The sequence below is a fragment of the Hypanus sabinus genome, chromosome 8 (genome assembly GCF_030144855.1).
Source record: "Hypanus sabinus isolate sHypSab1 chromosome 8, sHypSab1.hap1, whole genome shotgun sequence".
Lineage (NCBI taxonomy): Eukaryota > Metazoa > Chordata > Chondrichthyes > Myliobatiformes > Dasyatidae > Hypanus > Hypanus sabinus.
The window spans coordinates 166355492-166380637 of record NC_082713.1 but is presented as its reverse complement, the minus strand read 5'-3'; the positions used below and the strand labels follow the sequence as shown (position 1 = coordinate 166380637).

The following is a 25146-nucleotide window of genomic DNA, read 5'->3' as shown; positions in this document are numbered from 1 at the left end:
ATTCTTCACTGTTAGCATTTTGGAGGACCTATCCTGGGCTCAGCACATAAGTGGAATTATAAAGAAATTACAGCAGTACCTCTATGCCTAAAACGTTTGAGAAGATTCGGCATGATAGCTCAACTTTTTCAAACTTCTGTAGCTGTGTACTGGAGAGTTTATTGACTGGCTCCATCACAGCCTGAAATGGAAACATCAATGCCTTTGAATGGAAAATCCTACAAGAAGTGTATTCAGCCCAGTCCATCATATTTAGTGCCCTCCCATCATTGAGCATATATGTACAAAGCTTTGTGCAGGGAAGCAGCATTTATCATCAGGGACTCCCACCACCCAGGCCGTGCACTCTTCTTGTTGCTGTCATCAGGAAGAAGGCACAAGAGCCTCAGAACTTGCACCACTAGGTCCAGGAATAGTCATTACCCCTCAACTATCACACTCTTGAACCAAAGGGGATAACCTCTTTCAACTTCATTTGCCCCACCATTGAAATGTTCTCAACCTATGGCCTCACTTTCAAGGACTCCTCATCTTCTAATCTTGTTATTTATTTATTCATTCATGCATTTATTTAAATTTCTGTATTTGCACAGTTTGTTGTCCTCTGCACACTGGTTAAATACCCAAGTTGGTGCATTGATTTAATTGATTATTCTATAATCAATTTGCTGAGTATGCCAGCAAGAAAATGAATCTCAGGGTTATAGATGATGACATAGGGCATATTTGCTTTAATAAATATACTTTGAATGTTGAATGAATTTTAAAATAATTTGAAAATCTTTTTAGGGATGTTGTATAGAAACAGCTTTAATATACTACAACTTGAATTCTTTGCAGATATCATTTGACAGTAATCTTCTTCAGTGCTGCTAATTCACTCTACTTCTACATATTTCAATTGCAGAATTTGAATACACCAGGAAAAAATGTATCCAGTACAGACGGACCCAAGTTCCCTGGTGACAAGAGCTCAACGACGCAAAACAACAACCTTCAGAAAAAAGGGATCCAGGTGCTATCTGATGGTGGGAAAATCAATCATAACTTCAGACATGTAGAGTAACTTTGTAAGATAATATGCTGGAAGTTTATGCTACTTCTTTTCCTTCTTATTCAGGGCGAGTCACTAATATTCCGACAGGAATGGTAACAGATCAATTTGGAATGATTGGGCTGTTAACATTCATTCGGGCAGCAGAGACAGATCCTGGAATGGTACATCTCGCATTAGGCAGTGACCTAACAACACTAGGCCTCAATCTAAACTCTCCAGAGTAAGCAGCATGCCTAAATTTCTTCTTTTGACTTCATAGTTATGTTAATACAGTTATTTAATGTTGGTAAGGAAGCCCTGGGCTATTTTCCTACAGTTGTACTTCTGTTTAAAGTTACCATTAGTAAGTTAGAAGTGCCAAGTGTTGAAAAGTCATTCATTTTTCCCCATAGCAGCTGCCTGACCCACTGGCTTCTTCCAGCATTTTGGGTGTGTTGCTCACATCGTTATATTTCAGGTCATATTTCAATCTAAAACGTGATGGTATTTGTGTGGGTTTTGGTGACGGAGGTGTTAATAAAATTAAAAAAACCCAAAACACTGCAGGAATTGATTTTAGTAATTGCTTTTAATATTGGTAAATCAGTATTTTATCACTAACATTAAAAAATTCCATTTTCAGGATTTTCTGTTTTTAACATTGAAATTGAAGCTCACCGAATAGTGAAAGGCCTAGATAAGTGTGGATCTTTATAGACGTTTCTTATAGTGGTGAGTCTAGGACCAGAGAGCACAGCTTCAGGATAGATGGAGGTCCCTTTAGAAAAGACATGAGGAGAAATTTATTTAGCCAGAAAATGGTGAATCTGTGGAAGCTAAGTCATCAGGTGTATTTAAAGCAGAGATCTATAGGTTCTTGATTAGCCAAGGCATCAAATGTTATGGAGAGAAGGCAGGAGAATGGGGTTGAGAGGGAAAACAAATCAGCTATGATCAAGTGGCAGAGCAGACTTGATGGTCTGAATGTCCAAATTCTGGTTCTTAAGTCTTCGAAGTTCAAAGTACATTTTTTATCAAAGTATATATACTATATGCAATCTTGGGATTTGTCTTAGAGGCAGCCACAAAGCAAGGAAAACCAACAGAACCCTTGTATAAAAAAAGGACCATCAAACACCCAATGTACAGGGGAGAATAACAAATCTGCAAAGAATTATGAAATATTGAAATATTATGCATCACTTTTTTACATAATAACCAGTGCCTTGGAGCAAACTATAGATTATAAGTGAAAGCTTAAACTCCTCGGGTCTCTTTCTGGGCACTGGGTGTCCTTTTGAGTCTCTATTGTATAGTTCATTGAATAAAGAGACAAAATACTGAAGATATTGTCATCTGGAGCACAAGCAAACTGTTGGAGGAACTCTTGGGTTCAGCACCATCTTTGGAAATAGATGACATAGTTGACATTTGGGGTCAAGATTCTGCATCAGAACTGAATTTAGATGTAAGATAGCCAGTATAAATAGTGTCTTTAGTACAGAATGTTGACCATTTCCATGCCTCCTCAGATGCAAACCATCTTCCTGAGTACCTCTGCCAGTTTGCTTTTTGCACCAAACTCTTTGAATCCTCCTATTTTATTTGTAATTTTAAATTATAAGTAGGGATTTGTTTTGCCAACCTGTATGTAGTCTTTGTGACAGTTATGATGCCAATAAATCTTCAACTCATTTGATTGAAGGTTTATCTTTAGGGCATATTGTGTGTTCATCTGTGCTATTTGCGAGGCTTATTAAATATTTCACTTTGTTACTTTTGATTGGAAAGTGCCCTCCAACTTTAGCACAATTGTGTTTAAAGCAGGAATAGAAGTAATGTCATTTCTGGTCTGTCTATTTATTCACAACTGATTTGGCCATGCTTGCGAAGGAGATTATTTTAATTGTTCATATTAAATATATTTATAGATACTTTAGGAAGTTGTTCCACTATTCGACTCTGTTTAGCATCTAGGAGAAGAATTTTCTCTTTTAAATCGTTCATATATTTTTAAGTTAGAAGATATTGCTTTTTAAAGGATGTTAAAGTATACTTCTGTAACATGGGTACACAGAGTCACATTCAGCACCTGGCTATTTTGTTAGATCAAGAATCTGTGTGATTAATTGTCACAATTAAATGAGATAAAATTATTTTACAGAAATCTTTATCCAAAATTTGCATCTCCCTGGGCGTCAGCACCCTGTCGACCTCAAGATATTGGTGAGCATAACTACTTTTCATTCAGACCAGTGGATCTCTAATCTGTTAATTCCTTCAAAAGTCTACTCTGCTTTTAAATAACTGAGCACCAATCATCTTCTTTCACAGATTTTCATGTTCCATCGGAGTATCTAACAAACATACACATTAGGGACAAGGTGAGTGTAGTTGTTAAGTAGTAGAAAAAGCCACCTTAAATAATGTAGTTTGTGCCATCTTGGAAAGCTGAAGTTAAAGTGATAAAATTGCTGCTTAAATGTTAAGTATGTATCATTTGATTCATTTTGAAGAATTTGTTTGTGGGGAAGATTCTCATGGTATATGGATGTTATTGCTGTTTGCTCTTCAACAGCTGAGTTGGTAAAGGGGCTGCTCAGTGTGCAGTTGGATTGACAAGCACTTCTTGTATTCAAACTCCAACCTTTGCTGCTTTAGTTCACATTAGATGGAGAAGAGGAATGGGAACTAAAATTGATTACGGTGTCATCCTTGGGATAAGAAAATGTTGTAATGCAATTTTGGAAGTATAAAAGGATATTGAGGGTAGTGATAGGCTTGTATCTTCCAGCCCATTATTAAGAAGAAAGGTATGATGTGGAACTTGGAACTGTGTAGCACATTTGATAGAGTACTGTGTTCAAGAGCATGCTTGGGTATGTAGGAAGGTGGGATTGTTTTAGTTTTGAAAAATTCATTAAGTATGTAAATTTATATGTACTTTGATAATATGTCACCATATACTAACCTGACAGTCGTCTTCTTGGGACATTCATAGTAAATACAAAGAAACACAACAGAATCATTGAAAAGCTACAACAAAAGATGGGCAAACAACTAATGTGTAAAAGACAACAAATTGCCCAAGAACAAAAAAATTTAAAAAACAAAATAATAATAACTTATCATTAGGTCATGGAATCAGTTCAGTGTTGGGGTGGGTGAAGTTGGCCACTTTGGTTCAAGAGCCTAACAATTGAAGCCTAACTATTTCTGAACCTGATGGTGTGAGTCCTGAGGCTCCCATACCTTCTTCCTGTTGGCAGCAGCGTGAAGAGTGAATGGCCTGGATGATGGGAGTCCTTGAAAAGATCTTTTCCTGTGAAAAGATCTCTTTGTAGATGTGCTCAATGGTGGAGTGTGCTTTAGCTGTATTGGACTAGGTTGTATCCATTACTTTTTGCAGACTTTTCTGTTCTCCGGCCTTAGTGTTTCCATACCGAGCCATGATGCAACCAGCCAGTACACTCTTCACCGTGCATCTATAGAAGTTTGACAAAGTTTTGGATGACATACCGAATCTTCGCAAACTTCTCAGAAAGTAGAGGTGCTGCTCATCCTGTTTTCCTGAAGAACTTTTTATGGTGGTGGTACTAGTGTGATGCGAATGTTACTCTAATTGATATAAAAATATTGTGTAGGCAAAACTGTGGTAATTGGAGATCAATAAACAGGAGTAGTCTGATCCGGAATGAAGATATAAGCAAAAACAAGAGATGCTTCCTAGTTAATTATCTGTACTTGATTCTTCCTTGTCCTACTCTTTACAATCATTTGATTTGCAATACTGTCAGGAAAAGTTTGGATCAACCAATGACACCAACGTTTCTTTAAGCTCCTCTGTATGTGCTATCAAACATCTTGTCCAGCATCTAATCTAGTATGAGCTTAACATTTCTGTCGATGAACCCTGAGAAGATGAAAACCATTATTTCAACATTCAGCATGGTTCTGTATTTTCAACACAAGGTTCATTGTTTTCTCCACCTTTATTTGTTTTGGCTTGTACCCTGATTCCAGATGAGACTATTGTTTTTTACTTATCTCCAGTTTTCACAATTCTGTCTACACAGTAGTTGTATATCCATTGGAATTTTCTGTTCTCATACATGATAATTGTGCATTTTGACTCAGTATCATTAGCAAACTTAGATCATAGAAAATTTATGGTACAAATGGAGTCAATTTGGCCTATCATGTCAATATCAGTAAAAACATGCCTTCTATCCTAACCCCCCTCCCCCAATATGGTCCAGTGCCTGCTCCTGCTTCTGTGTTTGCTTCTTTTGGCCAGTGAGCTCTGAACTCACTTCACTGGATTAAGAAAAAAATCTATGGTCTGTTTTCAACTCCTCTAAGTGAAATAGATCTTTCCTCTTTTATGAGGCCCGACATAGTTTTATACAACTCAGTTAAGCATCCCCTCCAAAGAAAACAAACTCAACAACTTAGTCTTTCCTTATTAGTACAATTTTCCAGTCCAACCAACATTTTTGTAAATTTCTGTAGCCTCTTCAGTGCTTGCATCTTTCCTGTAATCTGATAAACACAAGAGATTCTGCAGATGCTGTAAATCCAAAGCAACAAGCTGTAATCTGATGACCAGTTATAGGCTGTGCTTCTGCTGTTGCCAAACTTGTAGTGAGTTAACTCTGGATAAGCTCCTTAGTTCTGAGCTTTGGTTGATAAAGACTAGCATGACTTTTTAACCTGCCTTTAGTGATCTGTGTATGTAAATTCCAAGGTATTTCTGCTCTTTTATACCCCCAATATCCTCTCATTTATTTTAACACTTGTGCCTTTTTAGACCTTCCCAAGTGCATACTGCATTCTCCTCAAACAAATTGCATTTGCCATTTTCCAGCCAAGCAGACCGGATAATCCATATGTTCCTGTAGCTGAAAGCTTTTCTCCTCTTTGTCAACCATATGTATAAGTTCTATCCTTTCCACAAACAATTTGTCATGTGCCATACATAATCATCAGAAGGCAGGGTTTTTAAGCTCTGCTGTTGTCAGGACCAAAACAGTACTTCACTGCCTTCTCAATACACATCTTATGTTTGACTCTATAGGTCACTAGAAATAGAAATGGGAATTTGTTTACTGATAGTTTTTCAAGTACTTGATAAATAATTGCATTAATTCACTGGTATCCCACTGAGTGCTTCTTCTTGGCCTTCTGGTTTGTGAACATACTCACAGGTGGGTTCACTATATATATGGGGGAGAAAAAGACATCAGCTTGGGCTATGCATTGCTATGTGCAAACCACTATCCTTTGCCAGCACTTCCACTGCAATAAAACAGTGATTTTGTTGCTGTGTGGCTCCTTGTGGAGCGAGCCATCAAGCTGGGACAAGCAGTGTGACTGCTTGGTACTGAAGATCAGAAAAATCTCTGGATTGGAAGAGCTGTACAGCTAGATAAGGTGAGGTGAGAGGGTGGCTTATGTCACTTGTGACTGGAAATTGCAGATGCTAGATACCGGGGCAAGCAACAATTTTTGGTGAAGGAACTCAGTGAGTCAAACAGCACCTGTTGGAGGAAAGGAATTGTTGATGTTTTGGAATCAAAAATGCTACAATTCCTTTCCTGCTATGGGTGCTGCTCAACCCGCTGAATTTCTTCAGCAAATTGTTGTTATTAGTGGAAAGTGACCAATTTGATATTGTAACTGTTTTCAGCACTTCAGTGCAATAGGGTTGGGGATTGGAGGTAGAGCTGAGGAGAAGGGCATAATTAAACCAATGCTTTGTTTCTATGCTAGGATAAATATCAAATCTGTTTGTAGCTGTTAATTCCATTAAAGCACACTGTTAAGTTGCAAAGACATCTTTATATGGCGAGATAGAAGTCTCTTGCCCGCTTCTGCTTCATCTTGCCCTGATGATGAAACCTATGTGCTACTGTTATCCCTGAGCTGTGACCCTTTCATGACTGGCAATTAAAGGTCCTTTGATCTCTAAGGTAACCTTGATTCCTAACCTTAGTACTCCTTTGGATATTGCATAAGATGCTCATGTGCTCTAGTTCCCTCCCACATTCCAAAAGTGTATCAGTTAGGGCCAGTAAGTTGTGAGCATGCTACGTTGGTGCTGGAAGCATGATGACACTTGCAGGCAGCCCCCAGCACATCCTTGATGCAAGCAATGCATTTTCTGACTGTTTCAATGTACATGTGACAAATAAAGTTAACCTTTAATTTTTTTAAAAGTTAGTTCTAGTCTTGTCCGCTAGATTGTCGTTTGTGCATTTTGGTGTGTATATATTATCTGAAGCTGGAATCGTATTAAAATCATTTCACAATTTTTATTTTTGATAACTAGTCCATGTCCCATGGTGTTACATACAGGAAGTCTACTGAGCGCATGGAATAATTTACTGTACAGCCATAATTCAGCTCAGGTTTTAAAGACACATGCTCCCTGTTCTTATGATAATTAACAGCAAATTTGAGTATTCCATTGTTAAACTTGAAAATGTAATAGTTTGACAAGGGAAGATGTTTAGACGCCAGCATATTTTCTGGTTTTCCTTCAAAGCTGGGGAGCAGAGCTGATGCACATTACAGAACAGTGTGATGTTGGTCACTTAGTGTGGGGCATTGATGTAGATGGTTTTCATATGCATGAAATGATTAAAACAGAGGCTTTGAAGAGAAATATTGTATGTATCAGGAAAGTTGAAAACCTTGACCTGATAGTTAAGTTTGAATGAGGTGGTTGGAGCTGCAAATGGGAAAAGTGAAGAAAATCTGGAATTTGTAATAGAAAAGGTGATAAAGACATAAATGTAGGCACTAATACAGTATGGTTGGATTGAGTTGTTCTCCATTCTTAGCAAAATTGGAGGACAACTCAACCCAACCATCAACCACCCGAGCTATTTCCACTAATTAAGTATGTTTGGGATTGCTTCAATCAGATTTTAATGTACTTGTTCGTACTCAGTGATCATATTTTATTTCTGGACATAAATTTGATCTGAAGTTTGTGCAAATTATACATAGAGTCATAGAACACTACAGCACAGAAACACGCCCCTGCCCACCTAGTCCATGCTGGCTATTAATCTGCCTGCTCCCATCAACCTGCACCCGGACCCTAGCCCTCCAAACCCCTCCCATCAAATTTCTCTTGAATTTTGATTCAAAATTCAAAATCAGCCCCACGTCCACCACTTGCGCCGGCAGCTCTTTCCACGCTCTCACCACTCTGAGTGAAGATGTTCCTCTTAAATATTTCACCTTTCACCCTTAACCTCTAGTTGTAGTTTCACCCAACCTCAGTGGATGAAACTACAGTGGCCTTTCTCCAGTTTAGAATTTCAACCTGAGGACCGGGCCTATTCTTTTCCATAATTACCTTGAAACTAATGGCATTATGAGCATCAGATGCAAAGTGTTCACCTACTCAGACTTGTGTAACCTGCCCTGTCTCATTCCCTAATAGGAGATCAAGTATACTGCACACCCTCTCATTGACTTCTTCCCATCCAGCCTTTTTACAGTAGGGGAGTCCCAGTTAATCTGTGGAAAGCTAAAATCACCTACCATTACAAGCTTGTGTTCCTTTCTCTTCTAAATCCTGTGGACTGTTGGGTGGTCTATAATATAATCCCATTAACGTGGTCATAAGTACCTTTCTTGTTCCTTAGTTCTATCCATAAAGCCTCACTAGAAGCACTCTCCTGTCTGTCCTAACTAGTCAGTTTCGTTTTTCCTGTCTCGTAATGTCACTCCTCCGCCTTTAATCCCTCCCAATTTTAACTTGTCTAAAACAACAGAACTCCAGAATATTTAGCTGCCAGTCCTGCCCCTGCTGCAACCAAATCTTAACTAATTGCTGATCCATATCTTAAGCTCATCAGACTGTCTCTCCTACAGTGCTCCTTGCATTGAAATATATGCAGCTGAGAGCATTAGTACCACCATGCTTGCCCTTTCAGTTTCTGACTTTTTATGTACATCATTCTCTATAGCCAGGCCACTATCTGTTCTGGCTCTCTGCGTTCCATTCCCCTGCAACGCAAGTTTAAATCCCCCACCCCCACACCATACAGAACTAGCAAACCTTCCTGTTAAGATATTAGTCTCTCTCCAGTTCAGGTGCAAACCATCCCTTCTGTACAGGTCCTGTCTGCCTTGGAAGAGAGCCTGATTCAAAAATCTGAAGCCATCCCTCCTGCAATCACTCTTAACCACTTGTTAAACTGTATGATCTTCCTATTTCTGGCCTTACCTGCACATGGCCAGGGTTGGAATCCTGAGATCACAACCCTAGAGGTCCTGTTCTTTAACTTAGCACCTAACTTCCTGAACTCACCTTGAAGGACTTCATCACCCATCCTACCCATGTCATTGGTACCAACATGGACTGCAACCTCTTGCTGCTCACCCTCCCACTGAAGAATGCTGTGGACTCCATCCAAGATGTCCCTGACCCTGGCACCCAGGAGGCAAAAAACCATCTGTGAATCTTGTTCTCATCCATAGCACCTCTTTTCTGTTCTCCTAACCAATGAATCCCTTATCACTACAGCTCACCTCCTTGCCTCCCTTCCCTTCTGAGTTACAGAGCCAGACTCAGTGCCAGAGACCTGTCCTTGTGCCTTTCCTCTGCTAGATCATCTCCCCCAGCACCAAGCAGAATCCAGTGCTGTATACCAGTTGTTGAAGGAACAGCCGCAGGGGTACTCTGCACTGGCTGCCTATCCCCTTTCCCCTTCCTGTGTCCTGCACTTTGGATGTAACTACTTCCCTGTGTATCCTGTCTATCAAACCCTCAGCCTCTGAATGCTGAGTGACATGGAGTTCATCCAGTTCCAGCTCCAACTCCTTAACATCTATTAGAAGCTGTCGATGGAACTACTTTTTGCAGATGTAATTGTCAGAGACACTGGAGGTCTCCCTGCCTTATCACATCCCACAAGAGAAGCATTCCAGTGATCATGTCTGACATCCTTATTGCACTAAATGTCCAATAAGAAAGTAAGAAAGAATAAATAATGGAAAAAAACCCTATGGCTTTAGCCTCTCCTCACCAAAACCTTGATGGGCAAAAGCACCAACTCCTCACTCCAGCACAGGCCCACTCCCACTCTGCTTAAACCTAACTTGTTTTATTTGCCCAAGCCAGGTGCCTGATAATGCGCAATCCAGTTTCTCCTTGGTGACTGTTGACATGCAAAATGTGCCGACTGCCCCTACTCGCTTATTTTAAAGTCTCTCCCTCTAACGTAAAATGCTAGAAACTGCAGATGTTGTAACTTGTGTGGAGGCAAAGAAATGCTGAGTCTTTCAGTGCTCTACATCTGGGCTGAGAGTGTAGAGGGAAGATAGCCATCCAGAAATGAGATGGGGGGTAGTCAGTGATGGGTGAAAATAGATGAAAGGGAGGTGGTAGGCAGGTGAAGCAAGGAGAGGGAGTGTTGAGGCAGAGTTTGATGAATGATAGGTAGAAACAGATAAAGGAGTGGGGGTAGATGAAAAGCAGGTAAGGAAGGCAGAGGGGATAGGGAAAGTGGATCAAGGGAGAAGAAAGCTAGGTGGATAGGTATGCAAGTGATGGGCAGATGGGACTAGGTGGGGGAGGGTAATTAAAGGGGGGGGGATAGAAAAGGTGAACATAGGGAGAGATTAAATTGTGTGGACTGGTGAGAGTGAGAAAGGAACACGAGGGGAGTGGGTTACCAGAAATTGGAATATCAATGTTTACACCACACTTTTGAAGAATTAACAATTGTGGTATTATCAGAATTTGAATGTATGAATTTTCTTGTAGTTTGTTGAGCCTACTTTATAACATATAGCTTGTTTATTTTTGGCATTATATTTAAAATGTAAAATAAGACTGATGCTATCATTTCTTTACAGCTTGCTACAATAAAGCTTGCTCGTTATGGAGAAGACCTCCTTTTCTATCTGTACTACATGAACGGCGGGGATGTCTTACAGTTGCTTGCAGCAGTAGAGTTGTATGTCCTTTTAAATGTCTAACAGTTTTAGTTCAATCTAAATTTGTTCTAGAGATAGTTTGCATGTTAAAATCTAATGATTCTGATTCATGATTTTATCTCTTTGCAAGTTGTTAATGTTTTTGTTGGATCGATTAATGTGATTAATATTCACAAATGTCTTTTATCATATTATGAATGTTAGATTTAACCGAGACTGGAGGTACCACAAAGAAGAGCGAGTCTGGATCACCAGGGCCCCAGGAATGGAGCCAACAGTAAAGACCAACACCTATGAAAGGGGGACATACTATTTCTTTGACTGTCTTAACTGGAGAAAGGTTGCTAAAGTAAGAGCTGATGTACTAATTGATTTTATATAATGCAGAAACCGCTGGCCTATTGTACAGGAGACAGATGAATTACTAATGATGTTTCTTTACTGGAGATTAAGCATTATCTGTTTGCTGGAGATAAATGTTTTTTGTATGCAATCTTGTGTATTTCTTTTCTGACCAGCAAATCTGAGCTGTAGTTCTCTATAATAAAGATAGCTGAAATAGCCTAGATTTGTGTGCTCATGTTTTAACCCTTGAAACTGTTAGCAAGTTTCAGCCGCAGGATTCGGCTTTGATTTTTAATGATTTCCACTTCAGACTGAAGAAGAATTGAAGCGTGCAATATAAAAGTATTTTGGCCCATTATACCTTTAATATTCTTCATTTTGTTTCATTTTCTCTCACTTTCTCTGTATCCTTTTACATTCTAGAGCACATTTAATCAACTGTCATAAGTAGGTTTATTTCTATAATCTTAACTGAAGTGTTAATGTTTACAATGTTAACTAAGTTTTTATAAAATAGTTTTATTCTTTCTCACTGCTTATTTTATATTTTCCTTTAAGCTAAATGTTTTGCTATCACATAAAATTTAATTTACCTGTTAACTTCATATACTTTAAAGCTGCAATTATGTTGTATTCTTTTGCTGTGTTTGTTCCATCTTTTAATTTCTAATCAAGCCTAGATATATTTAAACTTCTTTTGTGAAACGAGCCAAAAGTGTCGCTTTTCAGATCATGAACTTTTCAAATCTGATTCCCCTGGAGGTCTTGAATGACGCAATGTTTGTTGGTTGCCTATTGAAGGAAGTGATAAATTGAATTCACCTTCAAAGGGGTGATCAAACTGGACACTTGAAGAAGTTAATAAGAAAAGGACTTACTTCTGCTGACTTTATGAAGACCTATTTTTAAGCCTACTGAATGATATGAAGCAAGCATTGCAATTGAGAGATTATCAAGAGCAGTTCATCGCTTACCAAACCAATGATGATGCTCACTAAACTATAACTTGATAAAGTCTTAACTAAGGCCAGTGGATTGGTTTAAAGAATCTGGATGGAATCACTGATAAATTCTTGAGACGTTTTTAAAAATCCAGGACTCCCAACAAAACAGAATTTTATGTCACTGGTGCCTGGTTTCAGTCTGTATTCACCTGATAGAAACAAACACTTTACTGTAAAAAAGTAATGTTTCACTGCAACCGATAACAATGGACAAAAATGATTCTGATACATCACATATCTAGCATCTGTGCAGTTAATACAATAGAAGCAAACTCCTTGAGATAAGAATCTCTCAATTCTTCAATGAAAGACCATTTACAGTATAATTATGACCAGTGTAAAATCTCATTGAAGTCTTACATTAGTTCAATATTGAAGTTGAGGTGTACCAGTTAATGGCGTAGCCTCATGCAGGTCACTTGTGAATGTATTTTAAAAAACACAAACATTTTCTACCCCATTGAAGGAACATCTATTGTAACTGCACTTTCCATTCATAATTTTCTGCATATATTAAAGGTATGTACAAGTTTAACTTGAAAAGTTTAACTTTAACATTTATATTCTTTAGCATTAAATTAAATTATTTTGTTCTTTGCAAAGTAAACTCTGAAGTTACTTCAAATATATTTTAAGTAAAAGAAAATGCTGCTGGAAAGATATTTCCTTTATTCTATTTCTACAAATTAAATCATTTACCTTTGAAATGATCAGCATTTTGATACAAATCAAGTAATATTTTGTAGGATTTGAAAGGTCCAACTATTTTTCAAAAACTGCATTAATCGCTGGATCTTTGAAGGTATGTGCTGTTCATAAAAGAATGAAATTACTGAAGTCACAAGTTTTCCCCTTACAGATCTGATTTTGAAAATGTTTCAGGTTCCTATCAAGCAGGTTCACTTCAGACATTACTGAAGGTGTGGTTTAATGATATTTTTATTGAATTGTAACCAGATTGAATAGATCATACAAACCATTCTTGAAGCCATTGTTGTTGACAGAATCGCAGATGGTGTACAGGAGCGAGATAGATCGGTTGATTGAGTGGTATCGCAGCAACAACCTTTGCACTCAACAACAACAAGAGCAAAGAATTGATTGTGGACTTCAGGAAGAGGAAGTTGGGAGAACACACACTAGCCCTTTAGTTGAGGGGTCAATGCTGGAATGGGTGAGCAGCTTCAAGTTCCTGGCAGTTGGCATCTTGAAGGATCTATCTTGGGCTCAGCACATTGGTGCAAGAAGGCACATCTGCTGCTCTACTTCGTTAGGAATTTGATGAGATTTGATATCTCACCAATGACCTGAATATTTCTACAGATATACAGTGAAGAGCATTCTGACTGGTTGCATCAACACCTAGTATGGAGGCTCCGGTGCACAAGAGCGAGAAAGGCTGCAGAGGGTTGTAGATTCAGCCAGTTCCATTATGGGTACAACCTTGCCCACCATGAGTATGTCATCAAGAGTTGGTACCTCATGGAGGTAGCATCCTTCTCTAAGGACTCTCACTGTCCAGGACATTACTTCTTCTCTTTACTACCATCGAGCAGGAGTTACAGGAGTCTGAAGACTCACACTCAACATTTTGGGAACAGCTTTTTTCCCTCCATTATAAGATTTCTGAACAATACATGAACCCATCAACACTACCTTGTTGTTCCTCTTTTGTACTATTAATATTTTTGTAGCTTTGTAATTTTTATGTTCGCCTGTACTGCTGCCCCTATATAACAAATTTCATGACATACATCAGTAGTAATAAACATAATTCTGAAGCTAACCAGATTGTTTCTTCAAGGTATTATATGGTAATATCAGTCTACCACTATAATTTGAATGCCATTCCATTTCATTGTTTTTGCTATGTTCTAAAACATTTTTCTTAAAATAACAGCTCAAAACATATTTTAGTATTATATGCAAAGCAACACACACAAAATGCTGGAGGAACTCAGCAGGTCAGGCAGTCTCCATGCAAATGAAAAAACAGTCAACATTTTGGGCTGAGACCTTTCTTCGGTCCAGATGAAAGGTCTCGGCTTGAAACGTCAACTGTTTTTTGTTCATTTTCTCCAGCATTTTCAGTGTGTAGCTTTAGATTTCCAGCATCTGCAGAACTTTTCGTGTTTATATTTTAGTATTATATAACTGTTTTAAAAGTTTTTTTCCACATATTGAGATGCTTCATTTTTTTTCTTTTAAAATGCCAATTCTTATGTTTTTGATCCGTTTAGTATAATACAAATATTTTAAGATCATAATTTCAGTATATCCCTATATATTTAAAAGAGAATACCTTCAGGGTTAGAGAAGCTGCCAATTGCATTGATTTTGTAGTGCAGTCTGTAGTGTTTTCACATATAAGTAATTGCATTTCTAACATGATGTGTTTGAAATGCATAGACACTATATGAATGCAAGTCATTTTCTTGTATGTTTAAGTACTGTGAAGAATACCCTCAATAATTTCTACATTTCCTGTTAAATATGACGTCTTCCTGTATTGTCTATCATCCAGTGCCATGAACAAAGAACAATACAGCACAATACAGGCTACTCAGCCCACAATGTTGTGCCGACCCTTAAACCCTGCCCCACATATAATCCTCCACCTTAAATTCCTCCATATACCGGTCTAGTAATCTCTTAAATTTCACTAGTGTATCTTTCTCCACCACTGACTCGGGCAGTGCATTCCATGCACCAACCACTCTCTGAGTAAAAAAATTTTCCTCTAATATCCCCCTTGAACTTTCTACCCCTTACCTTAAAGCCATGTCCTCTTGTATTGAGCAGTGGTGCCCTGGGGAAGAGGCACTGGCTGTCCACTCCATCTGTCTATTCCTCTGAAGCTATTCTTCAGCTACATTCCTTTCTATCCCAATGTTTTTTTTTCATCTTCCCCTTACATCCCACATATTTGAAACCCCCCCCCCCCATCTATCTCATGCGCCCTTCCACTTTCTCAACATGTTGCATCTGAGTGAACACACTCAAAAGTGAACTCATGCCTATCTTGCTTGTATGTTGTGCATTTCCCCAAGTTGGAGTGAAAAACAGTTCATGGCCAACAAAATGTGTTTGGAATGTATTCATTGTACAATGCAGATAAATATGGCAGCTAATTTTAAATGGGGCCTTGAAAAGTAGTTTGATAATTAGCCAAATAAGCTAATGTTGGTCGCCAAGAACAAAGTTTCTCCTGAATATTCAATATCCCTTTGAGAAGGGAGAATGATTTAGAAACTTTCTTGAAAAATACCAAGATCTGCTGGAGGCTCTGGCTTCAGTCCACAATTTACCGTGTTCACTACCTCATGATCCTTCATCTACAGTGACAATGAATTCTAACTCTCCACCATCTTTTCTTAATACCTTGACTACTTTTAATTCTCAGGCTGTTTGTCCATAAGCGACATTCATGCAGCTCAAATCTGAGAAATTGTATCTGCAACTCTGGCTCCTTTGCTACTTATTCCATTTCCCTCCTGAGCCATTCCCTTAAACGGATCCAGATTAGTTTTAATACAATCCTTTTAAACTTGACATTCCTGCCCATCAAAAACTATGATGAGAAATGTTTCTTACTTTTGTCTCTGTATATGTTCCCCTATCACTGAAACCTTTGGGTGCCTTTATGACATCTACTATTGACCACTTTGAACAGAGTGCTAATGGCCTCATCTTTTTCTGTAGCACTGTTACACTTCCTCTTTCCCTCTCACTCTTTCTTCCTCTCCCCAACTCACCTTGTCCTTCACTCCCCATTCTCCCCTCACACCCTTCTCCCCAACTCTCTTCCCCATTTCCATTCCTCTGTCCTCACTACCAACTCCCCATCCCCCGCTTTTCTTCCCTCCCACACTCTCCCTTCTATGTTCCCCTCACTGTTCCACCAATCCCCCTCACCCACTTCCTTCCCTATCACCCCTCCCTCCCCCTTCCTTCTCTCCACAACTCTTTCCCCTCTCTCTGTCCTTCCATTTTGAGACAAATTTCTTCAACTCTCCTCTTTTGAACTCTATTCCTGTATCTCTCTGCCTCTTCACCTTTAAGAGCTTCCATAACATACCTTTGACATGTTATTCATTCATCATTTATTATACTTATTTTTATAATACACCTTTCATGGCTAACAAAAAATTCATAGCACTTTGGAGGCATTGCAGTACTTTAGAAGTGTATTCATTTTGTAAAGTAATCTCTTCCTTCATTGTCTCCATTTTCTGAAGAAGTTTGGGGAAATCTCCTTTAAAAATCTGTGAAATGTAAGTCTAATAAATGTAGGTGCACTCTCTGCATCTTTAGGTGTCTCCAGTTGTGTATTGCTCACAGATGAAAGCGTGTTGTTGCATTACTAACTTGTTCTTTTTGGGATTTCAGGAATTCCACCTGGAGTATGATAAACTAGAGGAACGACCTCATCTGCCATCATCTTTGAACTACAACCCTGCTCAGCAAGCCTTCTAAAGACTTAACTGTTCATGGGGTATGGCTGTCTCAGCACAATACTCAAATGCAGAAACCGAAGTGGCTCAGGCATCCTGGTTTTTATTCTTTGAGGATCTGGCAATTGGCTCATGTGGATGGATCGACATTTTGAAGTCCTGCCTTAGTAATTATGTGCTGCCCAACACAACTGAATTTGTATTTTTTTTTTCTGTTTTTTTTTAATTATTTTGAGCAGGGTATGTTTAAAAAAAAGAACAACACAATAATTTTTCAGCCTATCAGCAGATTATTCTGCTAAAAGGCAAGTGGACCGACAATACTTTCATTGCTAAATTTCCAAAGTGTAAAAATTTAAGAAGTTTGCATTGTTCATTGTAGCATAACTGGTAATAAAAAAATGTGTAGTGCATTTTTATGTGAAGATCCTCTTGTATTTCATTTGGAAAGATAAGCAGCCTGCGTTTGATTTGTTCGTTTTACTTTCCCCTAATGTTTTTGAATGGCATTTCTGTCAAGTTAAATGCAAGAACATTTGACTGTCTAAGTGAACGTTATTGCCACGACCTCTGGACATTTTCCACGGTTGTGTATCACTGGGCTTCATCTTTCCAGAATGAGCAAAACACTGTCCAGTCTTTGTTACAATTTTGTAATAAAAGTGTACATTTTTTTAATTTTTGGACATCACATGAATAAAGATATGTATGTACGAATGTGTATATATTATATATATGACATCTATTTTGGAAAATACTTGCCCTGCTGTACCTCATTTTCGGAGGTGTGCATGGATGCAATACATGAAAACAGGACATTTCGGGAACTGCTGAGCAGGGGACCGCAGTGTCGCCCTGTGCACTTAAGGGCCAGATTTTCAGCAGCCAAGGACATCCATACCCAATTGAACATGATGGGACTTCAGGAAGTGAACTGAGACAATTCACAATGGCTGGTTGAACAGCAGCATTTCATAGGAAAAAAAATAATTAAAAAAATCAATCTTGTATTTTCTGACCACATTAAAGCTTCTTCTCTTTGTAATAAAGTAGAAAAGCTGTCCTAATTGCAGTGTTGCCTTTAATTTGAATTTTCAAACTGTATTTTAAAATTTGAGTGTTGAATACCGTGAATAACTTTGCAGTATTTGTTGGAACGCCCATGTGAAGCTTGTCCTCAAACATTATGTTAACTAGATTACTGCAGGTAAGTTTTGCTTTTATTCAGAATTCTTTCATCCAAGTGTTATTTATAAATATCAGTAAGGGTGCTATGTAGCTCTAATTTAAAGATAAGGAATTTCTTTAGCCAGAGAGTGATGGATCTGTAGAATTCATTGCCATAAATGGCTCTGGAGGTCTAGTTATTGGGTTTCTTTAAAATAGTTGGTAGGTTCTTGATCAGTAAGGGTGTCAAAGGTTACAGGGAGAAAGCAGGAAAATGGAGTTAAAAAGGATAATATGTCAGCCATGAATGATTGTTGGAGCAGACTCAATGAGCTGATTGGCCAAATTCTACTACCATCTCTTATGGTCTTATTTAATTTGGGAAGAATAGGCAGTCACTCCACATGAAAAATCTTTTCAATTGGCTCAAAATATAGTTCTTAATCTTTCAGTGCATAAGTTTACTAAAGGGCCTGAAAGGCCACAATAAATGTATAAAATCACAAAATAATTCAAATGCTAATTGAAAGTACCTATTCTGCAAAGATCATGGCCGTAATAAGGTAACCACATCGTAAAGGATCAGAATTGATATCCAACAATCCACCTTAGGAATGACTTTGTGCATATCCAATCAAGATATTGCAGCTCATAAGAATTAAAACAAGTTTACCACTTACTGTGCATGTAGACAAAATTGTTAGCATGATGTAATGGGGAAACGGCCCATTTCTGTGCAGCAAAACCTGCAACTCTGATTCTGTTGTCTTCCCTTGAGAATCAAACACGTTAAATGTATGTGTTTAACTCCATAGCTCAGAAAGTAATTTCTTCTTAGTAATTGATCTGTGATAGATCTCATGCTTTTCATCAACATATGTCTAATAACTCACCATTGATTTTATGCTGTTAACTAGCCGTTAAAATATGGTATCAAATATAGACACCCGGATCATACTTCTATGAGTATCTAGAATTATACAATGTGCAGGATCTAGATGTTTGAAATTACTTACATTCTCAACAAATTTCCCCCACACCTTCTGCGTTAAGAAACTTGTGATTGGTAGTATTTGCATTTCTTTGTTCAAGCAAGGAAAAATGGTCAATATTCTCAAGTATTTTTACCCTCCAACACAAGCTGCACTGTTTTCCCATTTTAGTCAAAAACTTTCCTGTGGATATGTAGGTACACAGTAATGTGTATTGAGCATTTGATGTCGTTTCTTCCAGCCTATTTTTTTCTTCCTGTAAAAGACAAAAAAATATTGTCAGATCTGAAATCAATAAAGATGTAAACTTCAGGTGAAACTTTTGCATAATATTACATAGATTAAATATATTTACCTAAAATTAATATTATTTATGCTCTTGATTATAATGGATTTAAGTTTTAGATAATATTGAATACAATGTATTCTTTCCAATTTTAAAGTACATCATTGCCAGGGAATGAATAGAGAAATTTTGTATTTAAAATAGTGCTTTAGTGGATGCTGCTCTACTTGCTGAGTTCTTATGATTTCTAGCATCTACCTTAATTTTTTCTAATTATTCTTGCATAACTTAGCTATATAATAATCTTAAAGATAGAGATTTTTACAAACAATTGTAATGCCTGTTCGCTCCTATAAAGAACTGGCCTTCATTCTTGGGGTTGTCTCGTGTCAAATGGGTAACATTGAGAATATGTTTAATCATTAAATAGCAAGGATATTTGCAAAGTCATTGCTCAGTGTATGTAATATCTTAAGCTTAAATCACTGCAACGTATACAGCATTGAATTTAGTAGGCCACATTTTCAAGAAAAGCATAGTTGTGATAAAGTAGGAATATAAAGTTTAAACAGAGCTTACTAAGTCTCCAGGGATCCTTTGGTAAATACAAGTTTTACTACTGCCAGAACAATTGATTAGTAATTGATCATGCCGTTCCATAACAAATCCTTTCATTATTCATACTGTCATTTCATAAGCTATTGTCATATCCTTAAGTATATTTACTAAAATTTTGCTACTTCTTCACCGAAATAGTTAATTGTTATTTAAGAAAAATATTTCAAGTTATTATGTTAGCCAAGGTTCTAAACTTCACAAGCTTGCAATTCAGTTACAAAATGTTTTAAATCTTGATAAAGATACCATTTTCGACAATATTTAATGGCACTCAATCTGGAATAAGTTGAAGGATTTATTATGGGTGGTACAGGCAATCAATTTGTCATTCTAGAAGTGATCTGGCTTACTGCAGTATTCACACTATCATGGCTGTTAGCAATCAGTTGTATGTTACTCTATTTAGTCTTTCAACAGAACTGCATGGTTTCTGATGATTTTCCAGATCAAACTGGAAACTGACTGAAAAACAATCTACCATTTACCCCACCCCCATTGGTCAGTTTTGTGGTGCTGTTTGAATCTTGCAGGCGTATCTACACTGAAGGTAAGTCAGATTTAAATGAATTTAATTGCAAACCATTACTGTCTCTTATTCTCTTTTAGTTAAATGTCTGGTATAAATAGCATTTTCACTAATACTATTTTTAAAGTTGCTTGAACAATTCAAGGTGATGTCTAACCTTCATTAACTATTTGCTACACTTAGTATGACATTTTAGGTAAAGAGCATCCTCACAACATCCCAAAGCATTTTACAGCAAAATACAGTACTTTTGTACAAAGTAACATTGTTAAATATGAAACAATGTTAGCCAATTTATGTAGATCATAATCCTCTTAAGAAACAAGATATTACTGATCAACTAACCTACTGTATGTTGGTGGGGATATTTCAGTAGAATTCTGATTTTATTTATAAATGATACTATGTGAAATTGTAGAAAAGGTCTCTATAATCTAATCCACAAAAAAAGGTAGTTTATTTTCATCTTTAACTTCACTAGAGCAAGTGTTTCAGACTGCAGTTGTATTGGTAATTTGTAGTCATGTCAAGATGTTAAAGTTTTAATCAGACATGCAACATCAAGACAATGCCAATGTAACTCAATGCATTGAGTTAGACTCAAATCCACTCCATGCATCAAGATTAATGGCTCTGTGTGTAAAGATGGATGAGGTTATGAACAAATCTTATTAAATATTTTTTGGCAGAATGCTCAAATTATCCAGGTGCAGGAACAACTACCCCTCTACCATCAGATTTTGAACAAAAGATAACTACACTCAATTTGACTTGCCCCATCATTGAAATGTTCCCACAACCAATGGGCTCACTTTCAAGGACTCTTCATCTTATTATCTTGCTACTTATTGCTATTATTTATACTTGCATTTGCACAGTCTGTTGTCTTCTGCACTCTGGTTGAGTGTTCTTTGATCCTGTTATAGTTACTATTCTATAGATTTGTTATGTATGCCCACAGGTAAATGAATCTTAGGATTGTATATGGTGACATATATGTTCTTTGATAATAAAACTGACTTTGAACTTTGAATTGTCCCTAATTTGGCACTAATTGGAATTGTTACTCAAGAACCTGATGTGGAAAGACCAGATGCAAGGTATAACTCCTGAGGTTATGTTGAAGCACGAGAATTACATGGCTGAAACAGACTTGGAAATCCTTGAAATTGAGCTCTGCGAAATTTAGATGAAAATAGATGATTTTATAACATTTTAAGTTTATTTTTGTTGACAGTGTAATATTGACATCAGGAAGTCTGACTGCAGCTTGTTTTGTATCAATGTAGTGCTATCGTTGGTATTATCCTGAAAAATCAGCAGTAAATATTAATAGCTGTAAGTTCTAGATCTCTTTAGTATTGTATCTTGATTTCCATGTTTGTGGATGCTAGTTCTCCTCCCCACCCCCACCCTTAACTGGGCTGCTTGTTTGTGAGGGCATCAAGATCAACTCAACTATACCTTTTCCAGATACCATTTTGCAGAAATAAGTGACTGAGTTACCATGTATATATTTTCCTACCGACCCTGGTGTGCTGAAAGCATTTGTAACCTTTCCCCCTCCCGCCCCTCTGAAACCTGTCCAAACTGTGTATAGCGAACCTTTTGGTCCGTGAAGTGGTTTCTTGCTCGTGTTTTCATTCAAAAATCCATGACTAATTATTTTTAAATTCAAAACCCAATTTCACTCAAAAATGGCATGTTCTATACTTAGTTCTGCTTGATCATTTAGTCTCTGCCTTGATGTACACTGAAAATAAATCTAGGTCACCCAGATTCCCATACCAACTAAAAATCAAAGGTTACATCATTTAAAGATTTTATGCACAAAAATGGAAACGAACATTGTTGTGAGTATAGTCAGTTTCCTTGTCCTGAAGTCTGAAATGAAATCCGATAGTTTGGTACTGCGATCCAAGAAGAAGAAAAAGCATATCAGCGTGTGGCAGGACGCTTTCAATTGTCAATTAAATTGATAAAGTCAGAAAAGGGGCCCTTCGGCTCATCTAGTCCGTGTCGAACCATTTAAACTGCCTACTCCCATTGACCTGCACCGGGACCGTAACCCTCCATACCCCTCCCATCCGTATACATATTCAAACTTCCGTTAAACTTCAATGTCCGAGCCTTTATGCTTTCTTTGTTATACAAATACATTGAATCGTTTGTGAACACTCACGAGTTGACATACAGTAGGATTGCCTGAGACTAGTTACTTGCCTATGTGGATCGGGTACTTTGATTTAATGGCCAGAATCTTGTTGTCACTTTAACCGGCAATGGAAGCGCTGGTATTTTCGTAATAATGCATTTCTGACCTTAGACTTCTGTATTTTCTTACCTGTATTTTGTTCTTTAAATGCAACGATAAACTAGTCAGTGGTGTACCGGACAAACTTGTTGCTGTTGCAAGGGGCCTTCCCTTTCATGATTCTCCCCACGTAAATTTGAAGTCGCATCCCTGGTCCTTAATATAATTATTAAGTAGACACCGATGCTACTCGGAAGGACATTAGACCCATCTAACATTGCAGTACTTTAGAATTTACAGCTGGGAATGTAGGTTCCGCCGCTAAGGCCAATAATGCCTGTGACAGTTCAAGTTCCAACGTGTCAACAATCTTCACTGGATACTACGGCGCCTGAACAGACATGGATTTATTTTAAAGTCTGCAGTTATCAATTTGACTGTTAGTACTTTATTGTTCACTAATGGCACTTAAAATGTGTTCACCGCTTGTATGTTGGAATGAGTTTGCAAAAACTTTTTTTAATTATGCAAAATTGAAGGTGTTCGACTAATGAACTGTTATGTCCCAATTCTCTCTCTGTCTTCCTCTGCACCCGTCTCCCATATAATTAGTTTAGGATCTTATTACAAAACTTGTGAGTAACAATGCACATAACCAAGTCTTCGTCCTATTTCAGTGGAGTAGCAGGGGATTTCATTACATTAATTACAACATGAGCTGAAGATCGGGAAGTATTTAAATTAAGCTTGTATCTCACCCGTCTCAACAGAACGCTACCCTCAAAGGAAGGTGAGACCGCTGAATGAATCCTTCCCTCTTGTATGCTGACCCCGTTTCCTTGGTAATGTGTGAGACTATGATTGATGCGCTGGTTTTGTATCATTCCCCTCATCAATTCTGGTTAATGCGAAGAAGAGAACTGAACGGAAGCGTCAGAATATGGCTCATCCCTTGCACCTTCCGCACAATTTGAAGGGTTAGGAGAAATTATCCGATCGATTTCCAAGGGATGAAATTGTAATTTTGCGAAGGCACAAACATTGAGCCGGCCATCTCCAAGCTCCCAGATCTCAGCGCCCCCCCCCCCCCCATCTGCCCTTTTGGGCATCTTTGATTCTTTGATCTTAATATCAACGGTCTGCATTAATGTCTTCGTCTAAGGAAGGCCCAAAACTTTGGAATCTTCTCGGCTCCTTACAATTTGTCCCTTTGGCCAAGATTTCCATTTAGAGCACTACAGCATAGAATGGGGCCCTTCGGCCCATCTGGTCAGTGTCGAGCTATTAATCTGTCTAGTCCCATCCAACTGCACCTGGACCAGAGACATCCATTCCCCTCCCATCTACTTGTACAAATTTCATTTAAATGTTGAAATCGAACTTTCATTCAGTACTCCCGCTGGCAGCTCGTTCCAAACTCTCACCACCCTTCAGGTTTCCCTTAAACATTTCATCTTTCACCTTCAGAACCGTGGCCTCAATGCCTCCTTGTGCAGTTAGATTGCCGCAGGTCCATGACCCAGTCCTCGTCGGGGGGTCACAGATGGAGAGGTCAGCAGTTTTAAACTCCTCGACAGCTCTTCTGCTTCCTTGGAGGTTTGCGAAGATTCGGCATTAAATCTAAAACTTTGACTAACTTCTATAGATGTGTGGTGGGGAGTATATTGACTGGCTGCATCACGGTCTTTGAATGGAAAATCCTACAGAAAGTAATGGATACGGCCCAGTCCATCACAGGTAAAGCTGTCCATACGATTTAGCACATCTACACGGAGTGTTGTCGCAGCGTCCATCGTCAAGGGACGTCCATGCCATCCATGCCATCCATGCCATACTCTCTTCTTGCTGCTTCCATCAGGAAGAAAGTACAAGAACCTCAGGACTCACGCCACCAGGTTCAAGAACAGTTATCACCCCTCAAATATCAGGCTCCTGCACCAGATGGACAACCTTCACTAGCCCTCTCATTGAAAGATTCTTACAACCAATGGACACACTTCTAATGGCCCTTAATCTCATGCTCTCCAAATTTATTTATTTAGTATTTGCGCACTTTGTTGTCTTGTGCTCACTGGTTGTTTGTCCATTCCGTGTGTGCCGTCTTCTAATAATTCTATTCTGCTTCTTGGATTTACTGAGTACGCCCGCAAGGAAACGAATCTCTTGGTTGTATATGGTACTTTGATAGCAAATGTCCTTTGAACTTAACCCTCTAGTCTTGGAGGGGGAGAGAAGGACAATAACTTTTACCAACCTCATGGGGGGGGGGCTGCTTGCATTTCCCTATCTGTAATACCCCTGATAATTTCGTATACAAAATTTCTGTGGGCTAGACTCAAAGTCTCAAAACTAATCAGCTACCCAGACAACTTAATATGTTAACGACCATGTAAGAATGCAGGTTATTAGCTGAAAGCACCATTGATCGAGGGACAGCACTCATGTTGGGAGGGGAGGGGTGTGGGTGGCATATCGCTAGCGGTACAAGTTCACATCTGTTGTCT

At 38.3% G+C, this 25146-nt stretch overlaps 1 protein-coding gene across 7 annotated transcripts in view; it reads left to right on the top strand.

Annotated features, from left to right (window-relative positions):
* cnot2 (CCR4-NOT transcription complex, subunit 2) overlaps positions 1-17866 on the top strand; it is a 164443-nt gene extending 146577 nt beyond the window's left edge. For all 7 annotated transcript variants that reach the window (XM_059978449.1, XM_059978451.1, XM_059978447.1 and 4 more), the window contains 7 exons: positions 908-1028; positions 1121-1277; positions 3201-3262; positions 3371-3420; positions 10916-11016; positions 11201-11345; positions 16735-17866. In XM_059978449.1, coding sequence (XP_059834432.1) covers positions 908-1028; positions 1121-1277; positions 3201-3262; positions 3371-3420; positions 10916-11016; positions 11201-11345; positions 16735-16821 — 723 coding nt within the window. In that variant the 3' untranslated portion in view covers positions 16822-17866. The remainder of the gene's footprint in view (positions 1-907; positions 1029-1120; positions 1278-3200; positions 3263-3370; positions 3421-10915; positions 11017-11200; positions 11346-16734) is intronic.
* Positions 17867-25146: the final 7280 nt, after the last annotated feature.